This window comes from Camelus bactrianus, chromosome 7 (genome assembly GCF_048773025.1).
Source record: "Camelus bactrianus isolate YW-2024 breed Bactrian camel chromosome 7, ASM4877302v1, whole genome shotgun sequence".
NCBI lineage: Eukaryota > Metazoa > Chordata > Mammalia > Artiodactyla > Camelidae > Camelus > Camelus bactrianus.
In genome coordinates, this window is record NC_133545.1 from 78,135,847 (window position 1) to 78,155,901 (window position 20,055).

The 20,055-nt window shown below is 42.1% G+C and overlaps 1 protein-coding gene across 1 annotated transcript in view; it reads right to left on the bottom strand.

Annotated features, from left to right (window-relative positions):
- Positions 1 to 18,398, bottom strand: part of SLC26A3 (solute carrier family 26 member 3) — a 33,719-nt gene extending 15,321 nt beyond the window's left edge. Inside the window, exons 1-11 of the mRNA XM_010947459.3 lie at positions 18,298 to 18,398; positions 10,384 to 10,599; positions 9,652 to 9,791; positions 8,045 to 8,155; positions 7,618 to 7,793; positions 6,211 to 6,375; positions 4,431 to 4,583; positions 3,894 to 3,976; positions 423 to 570; positions 201 to 314; positions 8 to 85 (exon numbers count right to left, since the gene is read on the bottom strand). Coding sequence (XP_010945761.1) covers positions 8 to 85; positions 201 to 314; positions 423 to 570; positions 3,894 to 3,976; positions 4,431 to 4,583; positions 6,211 to 6,375; positions 7,618 to 7,793; positions 8,045 to 8,155; positions 9,652 to 9,791; positions 10,384 to 10,514 — 1,299 coding nt within the window. The 5' untranslated portion in view covers positions 10,515 to 10,599; positions 18,298 to 18,398. The remainder of the gene's footprint in view (positions 1 to 7; positions 86 to 200; positions 315 to 422; positions 571 to 3,893; positions 3,977 to 4,430; positions 4,584 to 6,210; positions 6,376 to 7,617; positions 7,794 to 8,044; positions 8,156 to 9,651; positions 9,792 to 10,383; positions 10,600 to 18,297) is intronic.
- Between the last annotated feature and the right edge of the window lie 1,657 nt (positions 18,399 to 20,055).

A 20,055-nucleotide genomic window follows, 5' to 3' on the forward strand; every position in this document is an offset into this window, starting at 1 on the left:
GCGCTACCTTTTGTAGAGGCTCCAGGAGAAATCCAATGGCTACGATGACAATCAGCACGATGATGGCGGAGATAAGGCCAGCGATCTGGGAAGAGGAGAGCACGCCTGTCACCAGCCCAGCTTCCCCCCTCCCTGCCCCGGGGCTCCGAATCCCCAGGGACCCCTGCCAGGATGGCCTTGCAGCCAACACCGCCCAGTACCTGGGTTTTGCCCCCTGTGCTCTCCTGAACCGCCGATCTGGAGAGGGCGGTACTCGCGGCAAATCCTCTGAATGATCCCCCAAATATGTTGCTGATGCCCAAGGCTATTAACTCCTGCCAGGAGAACAGGGGGGAGCGTTTTTTCAGGCGTGGCATCACTGATATTAAGTACACAGAATATTAAAGTGGCCCAAGTAGACCCAGTGCTGGTGGTACCCTCACCTGGTTGCCACTGATCGGATAATCACATTTGAGGGAGTAGACGCTGGCCACAGAAAAGGCCACTGCAAAGCCAACAATGGCAATGCTGAAGCAATCTCCGATGGCGTCTTGGAAAGTCTGCACGTCAGGTGTGATAGGGGGCTGAAATCTGAAATTGAAACTAAGTCAGAATGTTGCCCGCTTGCTTATAAACCTTCAAGCGGCACCCATTTGCTCTCAGAAAAAGTCCAAATTCCTTAGCAGGGCCGCAGTTACCCGCCTCCCCACCATCCAGCTCAATCACCACCATCTCCCAGAAGTTATGCTCCAACTCTACCAAGCTGTTTTTGTTTGTTTCTCATCATCCATTCTCTCACCTTGACAGCGTCTCATTCGCTGTTCCTTCTGCCTGAACCACTCCCCTCATCCCCATCCTTCCCCCCAGAAAGTCCTTTCTCACCCCTAAGGTCAAGGGTAGGTGAGATTTTCTGGGCTTCCCCAGTTCTTGGTGTCTCCCATCTTCATCCCTCCCTCTCTCCTCACCCAACTCTCCTCCCAGACCCAGAGCAGGGACTGGTTCACTATTCTATGATCCGGACCAAACACTCTTCACAGCATGTATCAGGTGGTCAGTAATTGTTGGGCAAATGAATGAATGAATGAATGCAAACTAGGCCACGTTTGCCTCACTTTGGAGTCTGACTGGCAAGAATTTCACACTGCTGAAAACTTTGGAATCTGTTATCTTACTGTAGGAAAGTAAGGCTGCCTGAATTTGATATAAGATTGTAAATCCAGTCCAATGATAGCGATAAACCTGATATGATTTTGCTAGGATAGCTACGTGACAGTGTACACTTTTTTTTGTACACTTTTATCAATATAAGCTTCACACAAAATGCCTCCGATCTTACTTGTATTGTTATGCTGGGTTGCAAAGCATCACCCACGATGCCTCCATTAGTTATCCGTGGATGAAGGCTCTCCGAGCAAACACAATTCTGAGACAAGGAAAGCAAGAAATTCTTCCCTGCGTTGATAACAATAAGCTTTTCATGGAAAATCCTTAACAAACATATGGGTGTTGGACTCTGCCCTGCACTCTGCAGACTTGCTAGAGCTGACCATGGCCCTGAGGGAGAGTGGCTTTCTATTTAAAGTGACATAGTGTCAGGGAAACATTCAACTCCCAGAGGCTACTTTTGGGCTTATGCCTCACTCAGTGTCTCCTCTGAACTGTCAGGACTTGGCTCTAGCCACCTCACACAAAGCACTGCATATTGTTTACAGTAATTTATGGCCAAGGAAATCTGGTTTCATTCAGTTCTTTTTTTATGATCAATACTAATTGTATTATAAAACTACTAATATCTCAAACTCAACATCACTTAACTAGAATGCTCAGTGCCTATAAATATCTGTTTCTGACCTAAAACTTACTGGAAGTGGCTTAACGCTTTCTTAATTGCTGTTCATGTTGTGAGAATATTTATGTGAATACATTTTTAGCTCTAATTTTGAAGAAGTACTATTATTTTGTATTCTGCAGCTGTCATAAATCAGAAAGTTGTGGGGCTGGGTAGAGCTCAGTGGTAGAGTGCATGCTTAGTAGGCACGAGATCCTGGGCTCGATTCCCAGTACCTCCATTAAAAAAAAAGAAACAAATAAGAAAAAGAACAAATGAAAAAAAATCAGAAAGTTGGCTTGGAATATTATACATGTATATAAACCTATAATCAGCGATATAATTAAAATTTGCATTTTATACCAAATAACCAGAAGCCCAGGTGATGATTCTTCTGTTCCGGCCTCTAAACACCATAGACAGAGGGGCATGGTGGAGATTTACAGTCTGAAAACTTGATTCATTTCCTGGCTCTGCCACTTACCCTACCTGGAGCCAGTTTCCTCATCTGTAAAGTGATGATAATAAACTTGTTTCCCTGTCTTCACAATTTTTGTGGGAGGGAGGGTCACATAAAATACTGTGACAGCCAGGCACAGGAGCTCATCACACGTATTAACTCGCTTGATCCTTACGAGAATCCTATGTGATAACTGCTATTTTTAGCCCCATTTTTACAGCCAAAGACATTAAGGCACAGGGTTTAATTATTTGCCCAAGATCAGGAAGTGAGTCAGAAGTAAATCCCACCAGGGCACTCTGCCTCTAGGAAACCTGACTTTGCTTGCGGGGCTACCTGCCTCTCCATTATGCTCATAATGACCTATAAATGAGTTACCCTCCTCCCCACCTGCACACACAGTGGAGACACATCCACAGACATTTAAAATATATTTACTAAGTAATGTCTCTGAGATTGTAACCCAGGGATCTTAAGTTTATCCTTTATTTCCAAAACCCTTCTGACGAGATCCTTTAAAATTTTCTATCTGTCTGTCAAGTCTCCCAAGATGTTTAAATAAAGTGTAATCACTTGAAAGCTGCAGAGTAGAGAGAAACCCTAGAAACAGTCTTTTGGCTTCAGCCTAATTTCTACCTTTTAAATTAAAAGTGATGCTTGCCATATAATGGAAAAGAATCTAAAAAGAACTATGTATGTATATGTCTAACTGAATCACTTTGCTGTACACCTGAAATTAACATTATAAATCAATTACATGTCAATAAAAACTAAAATTCTGTAAATGTGATGTTTGTGATTCACTAAGTGTAACACATGAATATCTGATGGTAAAAATATTTTTTAAAAATATATATATTTGCTTTTAATAGAATGTAGCTATTTTTAAGTCAACAAGGCACTGCATAGAAATGCTGATGTCTGGAATTTTCAAATACTCCTTAAGCATGAAGAGGGAAGGAGGTCTTTTTTTTTTTTTTAGATAGGAATATAACTTCCCTTGGTAAATAAATTGGAAGAAATTGATGCTAAGTGGAATATGCTTTCAAATTCCACATACAGACTGGACCTCCCATCCTGCTGCAGAGGTAAGAGTTGCTCTGGCCTTGTTTTGAACTTGATCTTGAGAAAGGACAGAGTGTGCCCATCTGGACTGCTCAAGCCACGTGGGCCAGGTATTCCTTCATTGTCTCCTTTGAACTGTCGGCATTTGGCTCTAGCAACCTCACACAAAACACTGCATATTGTTTATAGTAATTTATGGCCAAGGAAATCTGGTTTCATTTGGTTCTTTTTTATGAAGAGAAGCAAGTTTAATTTGCCTAGTGTTTGTTTTTTTTTTTAATTTGCCTACTATCTCCCTTCTACTTCTGTGTGAGTCCCTCCTCCTCTGGTGTGTGAGTTCTTCCACACAGAGAAACGTTCTGATCTTATAAACTGCAGACACTCGTGTCCTTGGTGGCTCCTTCCTACAAGAACAGTGAACCTTCCTCCTGGGTGCATCATAGATGCCAGATGCAGGGAGGGTTCTAAGACAGGGGAATGCATTTCAGCTTGGAGTCCTCCATCGCGAGTGCTTACTCTCTAATTAGCGCTTGGAGAGGCCATCATAAGGGACACACTTACCCTCTTTTCATCTCCCCAATCACGGCCACGTTAAACCTGTTCTTGAAGTCACAGCCGTAGGACACGCCTGCTGCGATCACCGTCTGCAAAGTTGCAAATTGCCCAGATTAGAAATAGGAGATGTAACGAAGAGACCTGCTTTGAAAAAACCGCTGTTGCCAAAAGCTACCCCTTGACCTATTAGATAAGAATCTCAAGCTCAGGTTTTGCTACTTTTTGAAGAGTCCCAAGGCAATTGCAATGCACCACCGGAGCTGGGAACCACAGCCCTGATTCCAGTGGCTGTATCACCGTGATTCTCACAGGTCCTGCTCTCCGCACTACCCTTGTCTTACGTGGAAAGAATAACCCCCAGATCATCGAAGGAAGCTATTAAATTCTGAATGAAGAGAAAACCATACTAAATATCATACCCAGAGACTGCAGAGGGGGGCTGGTCCCACTAAAACTTCCTGATCTACACATGGTGAAGGACTTCCGACATGAAAACACAGGACTAGCGTATTAATGAAAGAAAGTCTTAAGACGGTAAGTTACCACGATGAGTTCAATTGGGATGGGCACTGGAAGTTTGGCTTTGAAGCGCTGGTTTATTTCTTTAAACACAGATACAATCACTAGGATAATCAAGGATGTCACAAGGTCTGCAATGTTAGTCTTCTCTATTTGTGAGAATACGGAAATTAGTACCTAAAAGTATAAAAGCAAAAAACAACCAAATATTACATTAGTGTATAATTTGGACACAATACAATTACTTCCAAACAGATAAAAATAAACATAGAAGCAAAAGGACTGACAGACTGATAGTCATTCCCTGTTCAGCTCATGTGAACTGTGAGTGAGTCACTGCCGAGACCAGCATGGAGATACAAGAAAGGTGAGTTAGTAAAGCACCATCAACCACACTGATTCAGGGATGCTTCTGGCATTTTTGCTGAAAATCTCTTTTGGCTGGTATCTTGGATGCTTTTCACATTTTTGTAACTGGTCTCTTCTGCTCTTAGGTCTCTTTGCCATCATTTTTTATTTCACAATCAACACTACTGCTCTGTTCAGGGAATAACTTCTGATTTCTGATAGTTTTTCTTAGCATGTATCCCTTAATTGTTAGTCTTTTGTAGGGTTCAGACCCCTCTTATTTTTTTGTTGAATCTGTCACTTCTGGAAAATAGTTTCCTGGCTAACTGTGCACTGTATTCCTTATCTATGGGATCTGGAACGGCTCAAGCAGGTCCAAACTAGATCCTAAATTGCCCCCAGAAGACTCCACTTCTGGGATTGCTCTGGATGGGGGTGAGACAGTGCTGGTTCCAATCTGGAGCAAGTTCTATCTCAGACTCCCGAAGACTGTCTTGATAGAAGCGCCAACAAGCCCAAAGGTAGCAAAAGGAAGGAAATAACAAAGATCAGAGTGGAAAGAAAAGCAATAGAAACTAAAAAGACCATAGAAAAGATCAATGAAAGGAAAAGCTGGATTTTTGAAAAGATAAAAGACATAGACAAACCTTTAGCTAGAATCTCCCAGAAAAAAAAAGGCTGAGGATTTAAACATATAAAATCAGAAGCACTAAGAACACTGTTCTACAGTGCATCCTCTAGAGGAGAGAAAACACATATGTTCTATTTTGCATATTGGCCCACTGCCTTTTGCATAAAAGAGTCAGAAGAACTTGAGTTCTAAAAGACTAAGACCAGCTTTTCAGAAATAGGGATGCACTGCTACTCAATTAGCACGTTTCTTTCAAAACAAGATTTTAGGGACATTTTTAAAACTTGGGACAATGCTTTTAATAATGTGCATTGGCTTTTTTTCTTTTTAAACATTGAAAAGAAGTGATACTTAATTTCTGTTCTTCACAGTAGCTGTATGGCAGCTATGGGAGATTTTCAGTGTTGTTCTTTTTGCCACTAACTTGTGCTTAATGTGAATATATTTCACAACCCATCGATTTCTTGGAAGTTGTAGGTAAGCCCCGCCACAAGAGCATGAAAGCAAAGTCCTCCGGGAAACATGCTAGTAAATTTCACCTATTTCCGTATTTTTTTGTTGTTGGCAGGAGGTAATGTGGTTTGTTTGTTTATTTGTTTGTTTGTTTGTACTGAAGTATAGTCAATTACTAAGTGTCAGTCTCTGGTGTACAGCACAATGCCCCAGTCATGCATATACATACATATCTTCCTTTTCATATTTTTATTTATTTTTTTAACGGAGGCACTGGGGATTGAACCCAGGACTTCCAATTGTTCTAGGCATGCACTCTACCACTCAGCTCTGCCCTTCCTTCCAATATTTTTAAGTGAGAAGAATACTTACTTTGAAGATGGAAAATGGATCAGTGTGCGCTGGGACTGTCAGCTGAAGAATAAATTTGAGCTGGGAAACCAGAACATGAATAGCTGCAGCTGTGGTGAAGCCACTGATCAGAGACTCGGATAGATATATCACCACGAATCCCAGCTGCAGAACCCCCATGAGCAACTGGAAAGAGAAGGTAAAGCCTTTGTGAGTGTAGATTCAGAGTACGCCTTGGCAAACTGAAGGACCAGCCACTGAAATGAGTCCAATACAGAGGTTCGCCCTGTACTCGTGTGCCTTGAAGAAGCCAGTGCCGCTGCCTCCTGGAACATCTCCCGTTCAGGGTCCTTCCCTCCCCCATCCCACCCGCCAAGGTGGAATGTTAGCTGGCGTTCAAATAGGACTGAAGTCTAGTGCACCCCCAAGAAGTCACAGGCTTCCTCTCTTCCCTCTTTTGAAGTTGCAGTATCTTTAGGACACTCATCCATAAACCTTTCTTATCTAGCATCAGCCCTCATAAATTTTCCCACGGAATTTTAAGTTACCCTTTTTAGCTGCTGTCGCAGGCATGGATGAACATCCATTCAGATGCCCTCAAACAAGTCGCTCGACTTTCGTTAAGAAATAGGTAACTGCGTATGACAACAATAGTGCTCAGTTTTAACTGAGAGCAAGAGTGGTTCATTTCCCCCCAAAGCCTCGGGATTTTGCAAAAGTGAATGGATGGGTTCCTGGCCTGCCTCTCCACTTCTGTCCCCGGAATACAGCTGGAGCTGTGAATGTCCAAAGGCGCTGGGATCAGAAATGCACTGGGGAGAACTGACCCCGTCCTTGGTCAAGACGCTTGTCTTGGTTTGAATTGCCTTTTTTTTTTTTTTTTAAGGAATGGTCTTAACCAACAATGTCATTAAGCATAAAAGTTGGCAAGGTCTTAAGGAGTCTGTGACATTTTTTCACTACCCAGCCATGGGGTCGGGGGTGCGGCTTGGGAGCGAGCTTCAGATCCCTCTATGACCCTTTTCCACGATCTCCAAATATTTGAGAGGGACAATTCAAAACACTAAGCCTTGATCCCTTCCAATGAGATTACAGTTAATGAGGAAATAGAAAGAAAAAATTTCTGAAGCTTCCAGTTTCTCTGTGGTTATGGTGAGTATTTTGCTGAAATCAGCATTTCACTTGTCACCACATGTGCCTCCCTGTTCTCATTCTTCCTCCTCTCTAGACGCACACTCACTCATCTTTGCCTTGTGGATCTGCCTCTCCACTTCTGGTTGTTAAACTATTTCTTATGGGCCACTGGAGGAGGCATACGAATTCATGGGAAGAGTTGAGAAGGGTGGCACAAAGGAGAAAAACCAGAAAGATGGGTACCAGTCAGGACAATTAGACTGGGGAGGGTAGGTTATGTGACAAAGTGCTCACCTGGATGATTCCAGAAAGAACTGTGATCGACGCAGCCACCAGCACCTTCTGCTCATCTAATAACGATGAATCATTACTCATGGAGCTATTAGAGACAATTGAATCCCCTGTCTCGTCTGTTGAGGTTAATCTCACAACTGCTGCTCCCACCATCATGCTCAGAACCGGAAATGGACCTAATAGAGAGAGGTTGAGTTACAGTCAGTAGATGACCTCCCAGCACAACTGTCTTTCAGCCATAATGTGGCGTATAAAGACTGTCGTCTCTAGTCCTGGCCTCCTTCCCCAAGCTCCAGTCCTAATTCTAACGAGAAACTATGACTCTTTTCCTGGATTAGGCATATTTTGGCACTGACACTACGTGTGGCTAATGGCATGCATAAAGAAAAAGTGGTGTGAGCATTAATTAGCCCAGTAATTCACTTACCCACAGATATGTGTCTAGATGTGCCCAAGAAAAAGTAGATGATGACAGGGAAGAAGGCTGCATACAATCCATAGCTTGGGGGAATATTGACCAGCAGAGCAAATGCTAAACCTGCAAATATACAAGCATCGATATCCTTATTGCATGCATGTGGATCACAGAAGTTTTCATTTGGTTCTTCAAGTATCTAAGATTGCACCTTAAAAATTACATTATTAACTCAAATGTATCAAAGATGTCAATGTAAGGGGGAAAACTATAAAACTCGTGGAAGAAAACCTGGGTGTAAGCCTTTGTGACATTGGATTAGGGAATGGTTTTTTGGAAACAATACCACCTATAGCATAAGCAACCGATTAAAAACAGATAAATTGGGCTCCATCAAAATGTAAAAATGTGTGCTTCAAAGGATAATATCAAAAAAGTGAAGTGACAACCCACAGAGAGGGAGAAATTATTTGCAAATCATTATCTTGGATAAGGGTCTAGTATCTAGAATATATAAGTAATCTTTGCAACTCAATAGTAAAAAGACAATGGCCTGATTTTAAAATATGCAAAATAGTAAAAGAGATATTTCTCCACTGATGTACAAGCAGCCACTAAGCTCACAGAAGGATGCTCAATATTGTTAGTAATTAGGGGAATGCAAGTCAAAACCACAATGAGATGCCATTCCAAACTCACTAGGATAGCTAAAATAACACAAGCAGACAATAGCAAGTGTTCACAAGGACGCAGAGCAATTTAAACCTTCACCACTGCTAGTGGGTTACTATGTGACACAGAAATTACACTCCTCGGTACATACCCAAGAGAATTGAAACATATGTTGACAAAAAAACTTGTGTACAAGTGTTCGTAATAGTATTATTCATAATAGCCACAGACCATCAACTGATGAATGGACAAACAAAATGTAGTCTATCTCTACCGCAGAATATAATTCATTCATGAATGGAGCACCCACATATCATGGATGAAACTTGCAAACATTATACTCAGTGAAAGAAACCAGACACAAAAGACCACATATTCTGAGATTCTGTTTACATGAAATGCCAAGAATAGGCCAATTCATTGAGACAGAAGTTTGTTGCCAACGGGGATGGGTGGAGGGTGGATTGGAAGTGACTGTTAATAGGCAAGAGATTTTGAGGGTGGTTGTGGTGAAAATGTCTTGGAATTACATAATGGTGATGGTTGCACAGCCTTGTGAGTATCCCCCCAAAATACCAACTTCTCACAGATGTAGAAAACAAACTTATGGTTACCAAAGGGGAAAGAGTGGGGGGAGGGACAAATTAGGAGTTTGGGATGAGCAGATACACACACTACTACACATAAAACAAAGAAACAAGGACCTACTGCATAGCACAGGGAACTATATTCAGTATCTTGTAATCACCTACAATGGAAAAGAATCTGAAAATGAATATATATACATATATACAGACATATATATGTAAAACTGAATCACTTTGCTGGGTATCTGAAACAAACATGACACTGTAAATCAATTACACTACAATGTAAGAAAACACTGACTTTACACACTAAAAGATTGAATTTTATCATCTATGAATTACATCTCAAAAAAAAGTTACCTTGTAGTACAGCCACCAGCCCTGTGCTGATCCCAGAAACAATGTCACTGAGTAGCCATTCCCTTATGCGGTACGCTGGCAACCAAGATGCTACAGGGAACAAGGAGAGGGCAATTTTCTTGGCCTTTTGCGGGGAACAGCTGAAAGAAAACATTGAGAGCCACAGGTCAGTTAATGCACATCCAATTTTAAGTCTAGCACCCAACTGCAGATGGAAAAATTGGTGAAGATAATATACTCAAGTACTTTAACTTTCCCACTAACATTTACCTCCTTGCCATGTCAACTGCTCCCTGACCACCACAAAAGGATTTTTTTCTTAAGAAAAATGTTGCTTTTCTTTAGCTATAATAAACTAATTTGTCATCCTCAGCTTGTATTGTACCCCACTTCGGGTTTTTTTTTAACTGAAGTATAATCAGTTACACTGTGTCAACTTCTGCTCTGTAGCACTTTGTTTGAGAAGTTTCCTGTGTCTTCATCTATTCGTCCTCTGATATGGAAAGATGGTGTTGAGAGCCAAGATGGTGTTCATTTTAGAGAAATTTACCTTTTACCTTTCCAGCCCTGGCAGGGAGTAGGAGGTTTGGAGACCAAAGAGAAAAAGACTCCGGAGACTATGGGCAACAGCTAGAAAGGAGAGCTTGGAAGCTGAAAAACTGCAGAGAAAGTGCTTCATCTATTTCTAATGCCAGTCAGTACCGTAAAAAAAAAAAAAAAAAAAAACCTTACCTGCAACACTGTTTGAGACAATCCAGAAATGTCTTATGATATCTCTGTTTCTTCTTATGTTCTTCCCCAAAAGCATTTGCAGAATACACTGGCCTGGACACGACGTACTGATTCCCAATGGGTTCGATCATTTTGCTTTCTCTGACGGCTGTGGTAAGTGGGAGACCTTTGGAACTATGTGGCAAACCCTTCTTGTCTTAAAGCAGGTTAAAATGCCTGAAACCAAACAGAGCTTGCTTCTTAAATAACTCGGAGATAATGTGATGCAATTTACAGATGAGTGAGCTCTGAACTGAATGTTACCACCTTTTGAGATCAAAAGAGGCAGGATTAAGGGACCTAGATTGTGTTTTGCCACAGTGATACTGCTTTTTACTCCAACGAGCTGGACACGGCTCCGCTGGGTAAGTAAACAAGGGCTTGTATTTATTTATTTTTAAAACATTACTCAAAAGCAATAGGAACTGACTCAGTTTACTAACCAGTGAGTGCATTTTTTTTACCTGTAAAGTTGAGGTCTCATCAAGGAAAGAAAGAAATTTACTTAAAAAAAATTTTTTTTCAGCATTGTTTCCAAAGTGATGGCATTGGAGGACTGGGCCAGATTAAAGTCTATTCATTGCCCCCAACTCTAGGCAAGCCTGTTCCATTTTACCCATCAGACTTTTCATAATACCTTATAAAATGCTTTTAATTTGTGAAATTCCAGGATATTGCCCCTTTAAGTTATTTCTTATTGCCTCTGGGAATTAAAGTTTTGTAATTTATAGTTGAGGAAACTATAGCACAAAGTATCACTTGGTTACTTAGTTCATTAGTGATGAGGTTTTTAAAGGGACGACCTTGAGCAATGAACCTTTTTGAGCCTCCATTATATGCTTGGAAGAATAATACTCAAGTTTCCAGGTGACGGTGAAGATTAAATGAGAACATTTTCAGAGCATCCAGCACTGCACCTAGCACACTACAGGCATTCACTAAATGGTAGTTATTATTCTAACTATTGGCATTTCCTGCACAAGGTGTTTAAGTTTTTTGTTCTTATCTCAATTCTGCTTTTATTATAGTCAAAAGATCAGTTTTGCAAATGCTCTTAAGGCACCTTACCTATTTAGCCCTCACAAGCTTTTGAGGCACTTTCTATGGTTAATACTGTCCTCTTCTTACAAATGAGAATGTAATAAATAGCACACTCCTCCCCACAAAAATCTAAGTATTTTTTGCTTCAGGTCACACAGCTACAATGGTGTCAAAAATGCGACCTGTGTTTTTAGATTTTGCTATTCTGCAACACGCAGCCTCTCTACTGCCCAATGTGCACATAATTGAAGAACCTCCTGACTAACTGTTAGCACTTTTCCCCTCTGATCTTGGTTCTCTGCTACTACCCGTAATACCCAGGGTTTTGTTCCCTGACCCCAATCACAGTTATTACTGGAATTATCTCAAACTAGACTGTACCTTGTCACATGGCGCTCTCCCGTAGCTTAGGGGACTTTCAGTGTGTTTGCAGAGCTCACGCTATAACCGGGAGTCAGATGCTGGCCTCAACTTCTGGCCCCACTGATCTCTCCCTGACACCTATTTCTTCCCCTGCTCCCATTCCCTAGCTTCCTCCAAAGTCCTTTCTATGGACTTTTTCTGACCATGAGGTAGTGCTTCTGCCCCACCCTCTGGCTTGACCTCCAGAATTTGAGTCCCCTTGAACTTTGTTACAACTGTTAGACCCCCTTTGCTATTCTTTCTGAGCCCCCTCTGACCCCAAGCTGCTTGTCTTCCCTGCTTCTCATCTCTGTCCCATCCCACCTCTGCACCCCCAGTTCCAGGTGTCACACCCCACTCACTATATAGTACTTCCCATTGTCAGAAGAACTTGGACGTGAATTGGGGTTGGCTATACTCATTGCTGTGCAGAGCACGGATTTTTATCCTCATTTGCCAATTACCAACTATACGGTTGGGGCATTAACGGAAGATCTTATCCACGTTAGTGACTCCTGGCACCTGAAGTCTTTTGTAGAGGCTGTCTTTCAAGAACAGCTTTAATCCTGCGAGATATACAACCTAGCCAACCTTAGGATGAAGAATACTTCGGTAGCGTGCATTTTATTTCTGGCAGATGCTGCCATGGATAGAGGGGGAAAAAAGGATGCCACTCTTTTATTGCTTTACTCGTATTTTCACCAAGTTGTTCACAGAAACTCATTAGTTCTCTTCCTTAAGAAAGATCCTGAAAGTACTTTTTTTTCTTCCTTTATTTCTATATGTGTGTTTTCTCTGCTAAGTCATGGTCTAATCTTTTTTTTTTTTTTTTTTGCCAGTGATGATGATGGCAGATAAAACTTCATCGTTATGAAGCTTCCTTCCCTGAGGATGATCATAGCTGGCTCTTTAGTGGGTCAAAGGTCTGAGCTCGGGGCATCCTGCCACAGCCTGGAAAATGTCTCCACCTCACACAAGGGGAACGCTGGAGGGCTGGAATCAGGGTGGTTTGAGAAATCGTTCCAGAATTCAGAGCAAGAGGCCTCGAGGGTCACAATTCCAGTCTTGCGGTTTTCTCTTTGCTGTCATCTCTGCTTCCCAAAGCTGCTGCCTCCTATTCCACGAGCAATCAACCATCTGAGCCACTGAGCCGACCACCTGGATGGTGCCTCTGCTGAGACACACTCCAGATACTCATAAATTCATGTCATTCTCCGTTTCATCATTTCTGGGATTCTTGAGAATGACCTACTTTAGTTAGGAATTTAAAGGTGATTTTTCTTCACTTAAAAAAAGAAAAAACAGCCCTGAACAAATTACCTTTTCCCCAGAAATTCTTGGAAAAAATTTTCTTGGTTCCTAGAATCACAAGTCCAGTTTCAAATATTACACTCATATTAATGTCCACCTTTTCATGTTCTGTTTTATCTTCATGCCTCACATTTTTCTCTGGGTTCCTTAGGGTGTCAGTGGCTTTGGGGGGATTGAAATTCATTCTCAGGGATTTCTCCTCCTAATAATTTTTCAACGTTAAGCCTTGATTTGTATACAGTTCCACTCTTAACTACCTTTCCTACGATGTGTTCTTTTAATTGTTTTGCCTTTATTATATACATATTACATACATAGACATGCATGTACACACACATATACATACATATAACTACATACCTTGGCCCTATGGCTTAGTCATGTACATGTTATTCTCTGCTTTTATTTTTTTTCTTTTTTCTGAGCAGAAATTTAATCTTGGGATTAATTTCTGGGCTGTTTTTTCCAATTCAATTATTCTGGTTTATTAGTAACATTTTGACATTTCTAGGAATTAGGGATGATATGTGCATTAGCCGTCGCCCTAGCCGCCCCGCTCCCGCCCCCGCCCCTGCAGAGCTCCCCACATCCCCAGCTCAGCCCAGCACTGTCATCGCCTGGCTGCCAGTTACCTGGGCACCTCCATTCTGCCCCGCCCCACTGCCTGGAGAAGTGTCAATGGCCCTGACCTTTCTACGTCTCAGCATGTATCCAGCCAGTGTTCTGGTCTTTCAGAGGTCTGCCCTTTCTGCAGGAAACAACTGATTTGAACCAAGATGCTCACAAGTGATGCTCGTATTTTTCTTTAATTGGTGGTCCTTGGAAACCAGGAGGCAAGCAGCTGTGCTGAGCGTCTCCCGGCCGCTCCCCAGTCGCGGCAGATCCCTCCCCACTCCCGCGCAAGGCGGGCTCGCAGGGTCGCCGCCCCTCACTAGGAGCTCCAGACACCCGGTGCCTGTCAGCGGAAAACCAGAGGTAGACCAGCCCTATTTCATGAACTGACCCTTGGAAAAAGGGAAATACAGCTGTGTCTTGCTGGCTAGACTTGGGGGAAAGGTCGGGAACAAGCAGAGTAATTGCTCAGTGAGAACCTTCACAGGGACCCCAATCCGCAGGCAAAAAGGAACCAGGAAAGCACGGCACACACATCCGCATTCTGGTTGCTGTCAAGCGGGATGGAAGCAGGGAGATGATGGCATCATATCGGAGCGTGCTAGAGTGGTGGTTAGGAGTAACCGGGCTTGGGGCGGGGGCGGGGGTGGGAGTGGAGGCGGGTGGGAAGGGTGTCGGTGCAGATGTTGATGAAGAGAGGTCAGAAGGGGTCAGAGGCTGGGGCAGGCTCTAACGTCTAGTTCAATGCTGTGATTCTTGTGTGCTTCGGTCACTTCTGAAACACAGTGGGGTAATTAATTAATTAAGCTATGGTATAGATGTGAACCCGAACCCAGCAGCTCTTTCGTTGGGAGAAATAAATGGATCTGTTATAATTCAGAACATAAAAAAACCACTCCTGTTTCCCCCTACCCTTTAGTCACGATCCTTTGAAAACTATCAGCATCTCACAAACCCTTCTAGATTGTCTTCGAAGCCAGAGTCCTCCCCCGGAAGAGGGGATACTCTGACATGGAAGGCAATTAAGGATGATGGGGCTGGAATGAGGATGCTAAGGGCGTGGAGACAGTATCTCCAAAGAGTCCCAAGGTGAGACAATTAAAGGAAAAGATTTTGGATTTTTTTTTTTTTTTGCCAAAAAATTATGGATGATTTATGCATCTCCTAGTGAGCAAGAATGTTAACAGGTGTCTTGTATTGCTTATTCAAGAAGTCTGTTTATGTGGCTTATTTAATTTATAGTGGTCTTATCTTCTAGGAGCTTAGCTCAGTTTTATCTTAATCTTAGTTCAGGCTCTAAGCATTATTATTACTACTATTGATGACTCTTTTTATTGGCAATTATTATTATTGGCTACACTGCTGAAAAACTAAGTCAAATCTAATTTAGCTGGGAGGTGCAGCAGAAAAGAGTGAGAATTTGGCAGCAAAGTAGACCTGCCTTCACATCCTTGCTTTGCCATCACTTAACTGTGTTCTGTGGGCAAGTGCTTGAAGCCTTAGTTTTACTAATGGTGAAACGAGGGATGACCTTCCTTGTAGGGCCTTGTCAAGACTGAAAGTAAGGTGTGTAAGGAGAGCCTTCTTAGCTTTAATTGCATGGATAATGGCTTCAGGGCTAAGTTTAATATCGACTGTGTAGGCCCTACATGATAGAGTCAACTGGAACCTGTGGGAAAATGTTAGTGTCGCCATCTTTTCTATGACTTCATGTTTATTCTGAGCTTACCCAGAATTCGCAGTTTTCCATTCTCACCCATTCATCTGAACATAATTTTAAAGCATCTACCTACCCAAGCTTCTTAGCATGGTGTACAAGGCCCTTCATATTTTGGCTCTGGCCAATCTCACAATCTTCTTCACTCCACCTCCTCCTTCCAATTACAGCAATTTCTTAACACACCATGGTATTTTACATCCGCACCCCTTTGCATACATTATTTCCTTTATCTGTGTTCTTCTCCTCTGACACCTGGTAAATTCCAATTCACCCTTAAAAATACTCAGCTGTCCCTGACCATTGATTTGTCCCTTTGTTCCTTGAGCATTTATCATCCTATTGTTTGTTAGAAACTTTGTTCTTAACATAACTGTGTAAGATAAGTCGATGCTGTAAAGACTTCATGGAATCCCCTAAAAAGAGTTAATCATTTCCTTCTCGTCCACACCTTGCGTGTATTTCTATCTGATAGTGTACTGTATTATCAATATTTGTTTATAAGTTTCTCTGCCAATAAGACTCTGTTCCCCAAGGACAAGGCCCAGATCTTAATCACTTTTCCCCCTTTTGCATTGTACCTATAACCCAGTAATTACTCCGAAAGGTTTGTTGAAATAAACTGAACTATGAACAATACATGTCCAAATGATGCCAAGTTTACTTGCACAGAAGGAGTGCCACAAATGACTGGTACAGATAATAAACTGTAAGAAGAAAGGATGTGATTGTGGGTTGGAGTTGAGGAAAATTTCATCAAGGAACTGGGGGTCTTGAGTTAGACCTTAAAGAATAGGTACGTTTGAAAGAGAGGATGAGAAAGCAGTGGGGAATGAACACATCATGTTCAAAGGCTTGTGATCCAAACATGGGAGAAGACTTTGTTGGCCAAAAGGCTCAAATGTTAGAGAAATGTTAACTTGTGCCGTAGGAAGGAATCTCAGACCCACTAATAATAAGCAACATAATAAAGAGAATAAACATAACACAACATAATAGAGAGAACCCCTTGACTTGCTATAAGCCTTTGCCTTTTCCTAAGCCCTTTCGTTTTTCTCCCTTGAGCATGATCCTGTGAAGTAGGCAGAAAAGGTAGGCATCATTATCGCCAATGGACAGATCAAGACATTGAGGTCAGAGAAGATGTAAGACTTCCCCAAGTCTCACAGGTGGCAAGTGACAGAGCCTGGACAAGAAGCCAAGTCTTGTAAATGATTCCCTCCGATAGACTCTCTTCTCTGCCTTTTGGTCTGGAGGTGCCCATTCACCCTGATCCGCGAGAGAGACAAAGCAAGAGATCAGAGCTCCAGATGCGGCCCCTGCAGTGCTCTTGCCCCTGCTGGTAGAAGCCCCTCCTGCCAAACTCTTCACAACACAAAATGTGAGCCTGGGGAGCCTGGGGTTCAATCTCATGGAAGTGAATCGGTTTATTCTCCTCTTTGCGACCCAACAAAGTGAAACAGATGCTGGTGGAAGGCCCTTCTTTTCTCCTTGTTTGGAGAACCAAGGACCTTCATTATGGAGAGAAGCTGGACCAAGCTGTAACTCATTTATTCTAGTAATTAAAAGATATCCAGGAGATAGGTATAGCTCAGAGGTGGAGCACATGCTTAGTACGCAGGAGGTTCGATCCCCAGTACCTCCATTAAAATAAGGAAAGAAAGAAAGAGACTTAATTACCTCCCCCCTCAAAACCAAACAAAATATCCATTCTCACTTTGTGAACTGCTTTGTTCCTTAGTCAAATATAAGCTGTTTAGTAGATACTGAGCTATTTGTTCCTTTATTTAAATACTTGCTTATTCATTTATCCAGGTGGAGGAGGCAAGGGGTGTATGAATCCACTGGAAACTCCTTTTTTTCTGAAATCAAATACTTGCTCCCTAATGTCCCAATAGGAATAATCTTTATGTGGCCAACTTTTACTACACTGTTCCTCTGAATGACAAATTTACTTTGAAAAAGAGAATTATTTAGTCCAAAGATTTAATAAGTTCTTTCTCATTCTCACATTTGAAAAATGTTGTGTTATCGTCTTCTGACATATTAAAACATGCAATAAATTTTCTTGTTAGGACTGGAAACCTGTAGGAAAAGTACCCCTGCACAGTGTAATACTAATTGTTGCATATGACACTCTAATTCTTTCCAATTGTTGCAAATGACACTCTAATCCATCGTCATGGATGTCAGGACTCTACCATTAAGATATCTTCCCCAATGACTTTTTCTTCTCGATCTCTCTTCCTTTTTCACTGTCCACCCTACTTGCTCCTATTCCCTTTTCTCCTCTCCCATATTTCCCTTCTCGGACTTTCTAGGGGTGTCTGGCAGATAAATCCTTTACTTCTGGACCAAAAGACTTTTCTCAACACCTTCTACTAGATCACTCTGTCTCCTGGAAAAAACTTTCCTAAAAGCTTGCTTTATTTGCCAAACTTCAGGACAGATGGTCTACTTAAAAAGTCAAATTTGGGTGCAGATTTAAGGAATCTGTAAATAATGAAAGCAAAAACCCCTGCTATCTTTGAAAAGTCTATTGAAAACTTAACAATGCATACAAACATTTACTCGGTCAAATCAAAACCTACTCAAATATTTACTTCACATTGCTAAGGCTCCAGACTAACACTTCTAGCCTATTGTTAGTGGAATCATTCAGAATATTCCTGCTCATGGAATCAAGTCAAGAATGCAGCCTGAACTTTTGAATAGGTTTTGATCAGAAAAGACACCATTTTCAAGGAACAAAAAACCAGTTTGAGTAAAATGATCATAAATTTGGTTCCTACCTGATTCACACTCATTGAGGCATTTGAGCGATGGTGGGAAATACCCCAGTTCTTAGAGGCAGTGTCTGTCCACTTAGGTCTATGGGTTCTGCTTGCATCCATATGTACAGGGATGTCTATATATAGGTTACGTATGGCAGTGGGAAGATCATCTTTCTGTCAGCTTTAATAATTAACTTTCATTAACTTTTACAACAATAGAAAGACTCCAATGTGGTCTTGACCTTTGAGACTCTGATCAGCAGATGGGATGATGACAACAGCTTCCTCAAGTTCCTTGTGAGATTACACCGCTCATTGCACGTGTGTGTGTGTGTGAGTGTGTGTGTTTCATTGGTTTGCAGAGATTTGCACAGCAGATGTGTATATAGAAGTAAAAAAAAAAAAAATCTCAGCAAGAGTTATCTTTCTGACATTTTACCTACCAGTTTAGATGGGTGTTCAGAGGTGTTACTTCTTGGCTGGCTGGCTCACCTTATGGAGCGCTCATGAGCTGTAAAAGCGTGGTGCACAGGCCAACTCATGGTACGATTGAGGCCCGTGCCAGGAAGCTCCCCCAACTCCGGCCATAGGCTTCTGTTTTCACTCTCATTTCTGCCCTACCACTCTGGCTAAGAGCAGTAACCCCTAAGTTGCTAAATCCAATGAGTATTTTGAATCTTCAGCTTACTGAACCTCTTAGCATTTGACCATGCCGACTACTCTTCCTGGAAATCCTCTTTCTAAAATGTTAGTTAAAAAAAAAAAATCACACTTCTCTCCATTTTTCACCTCATGCTTCTTTGCCAGCTCCTCTCATCAAGCCTTTCTTTAGCATTTCCTAAGGTTCTGTCCTAGACTCCCTCCTCTTCTCTCTGTCTACCCTCTTACCTTAACACGAGTCCCATGGCCCCCAGGGACTTCCAGATTTCCAACTGCAGCCTTCTGGATCCACATATTAAACTGTGGTCCCAGTATCTCTGCTGGGCTGCCCCACCAGCATTTCAAACTTGACATACTGAATGTGACAGTCCTTCTCTTCCCTCTCAAATCTGCCTCATCTCTAGTCTTCCCCATTCTAGTAAAGAACACCCTCCTCTACTCATCTCAGAAATCTAAGAGCCATTTTGGCACTTTCTCTTGCAAACAGGCACCCCGTCTCCAGTCAGTGCATCCTCACCACGTCCAGTTGAACCTACCTCCAAAATATATCACAAAGCAATATTATTTTCAACTCGCTCCTGCCTCCGCAGCCTAAGTCGCCACCATCTCTCACAATAGCCTCTTGCTGCCTTTTCACTTCCTCTCTCATCCCTCCCAGTCTCTTCACCACCCAGGAGTTAGAATGATCTTTTCACAGAGCTAATGATTATACTTGGGATAAAAGACCGCCAAAGTCTTGCATGATATCCTCTTGCCCAACTCTCCAACCTCAGCTGGTCCTGCTCTGCCTCTTACTGTTTTCTCTGCGCCAACCATCGTGGCATCTTTAGTGCCTTGAATTTGTCAGCCCCCTTCAGGGGTTGTTTCCTCTGCTTAAATGCCCTTGTCCCTCTCTGTCTGGCTGGCTGCTACTGGCTTCCATATCACTTCCTCAGAGAGAACCCCTTTGGTTTCCGAATCTAAGTGAACTCCTCTTGTGGCATTCTCTTAGAGCATCCTGTACTTCTCTGATATAGCATCATAACTAAAAAGTAATCATTTTTGCCACTATTTGTTAAATGTTTGCTCCCTCCTTAGAATAAAAACTCTACACAGGCAGTGACCTGGACTGTCTTA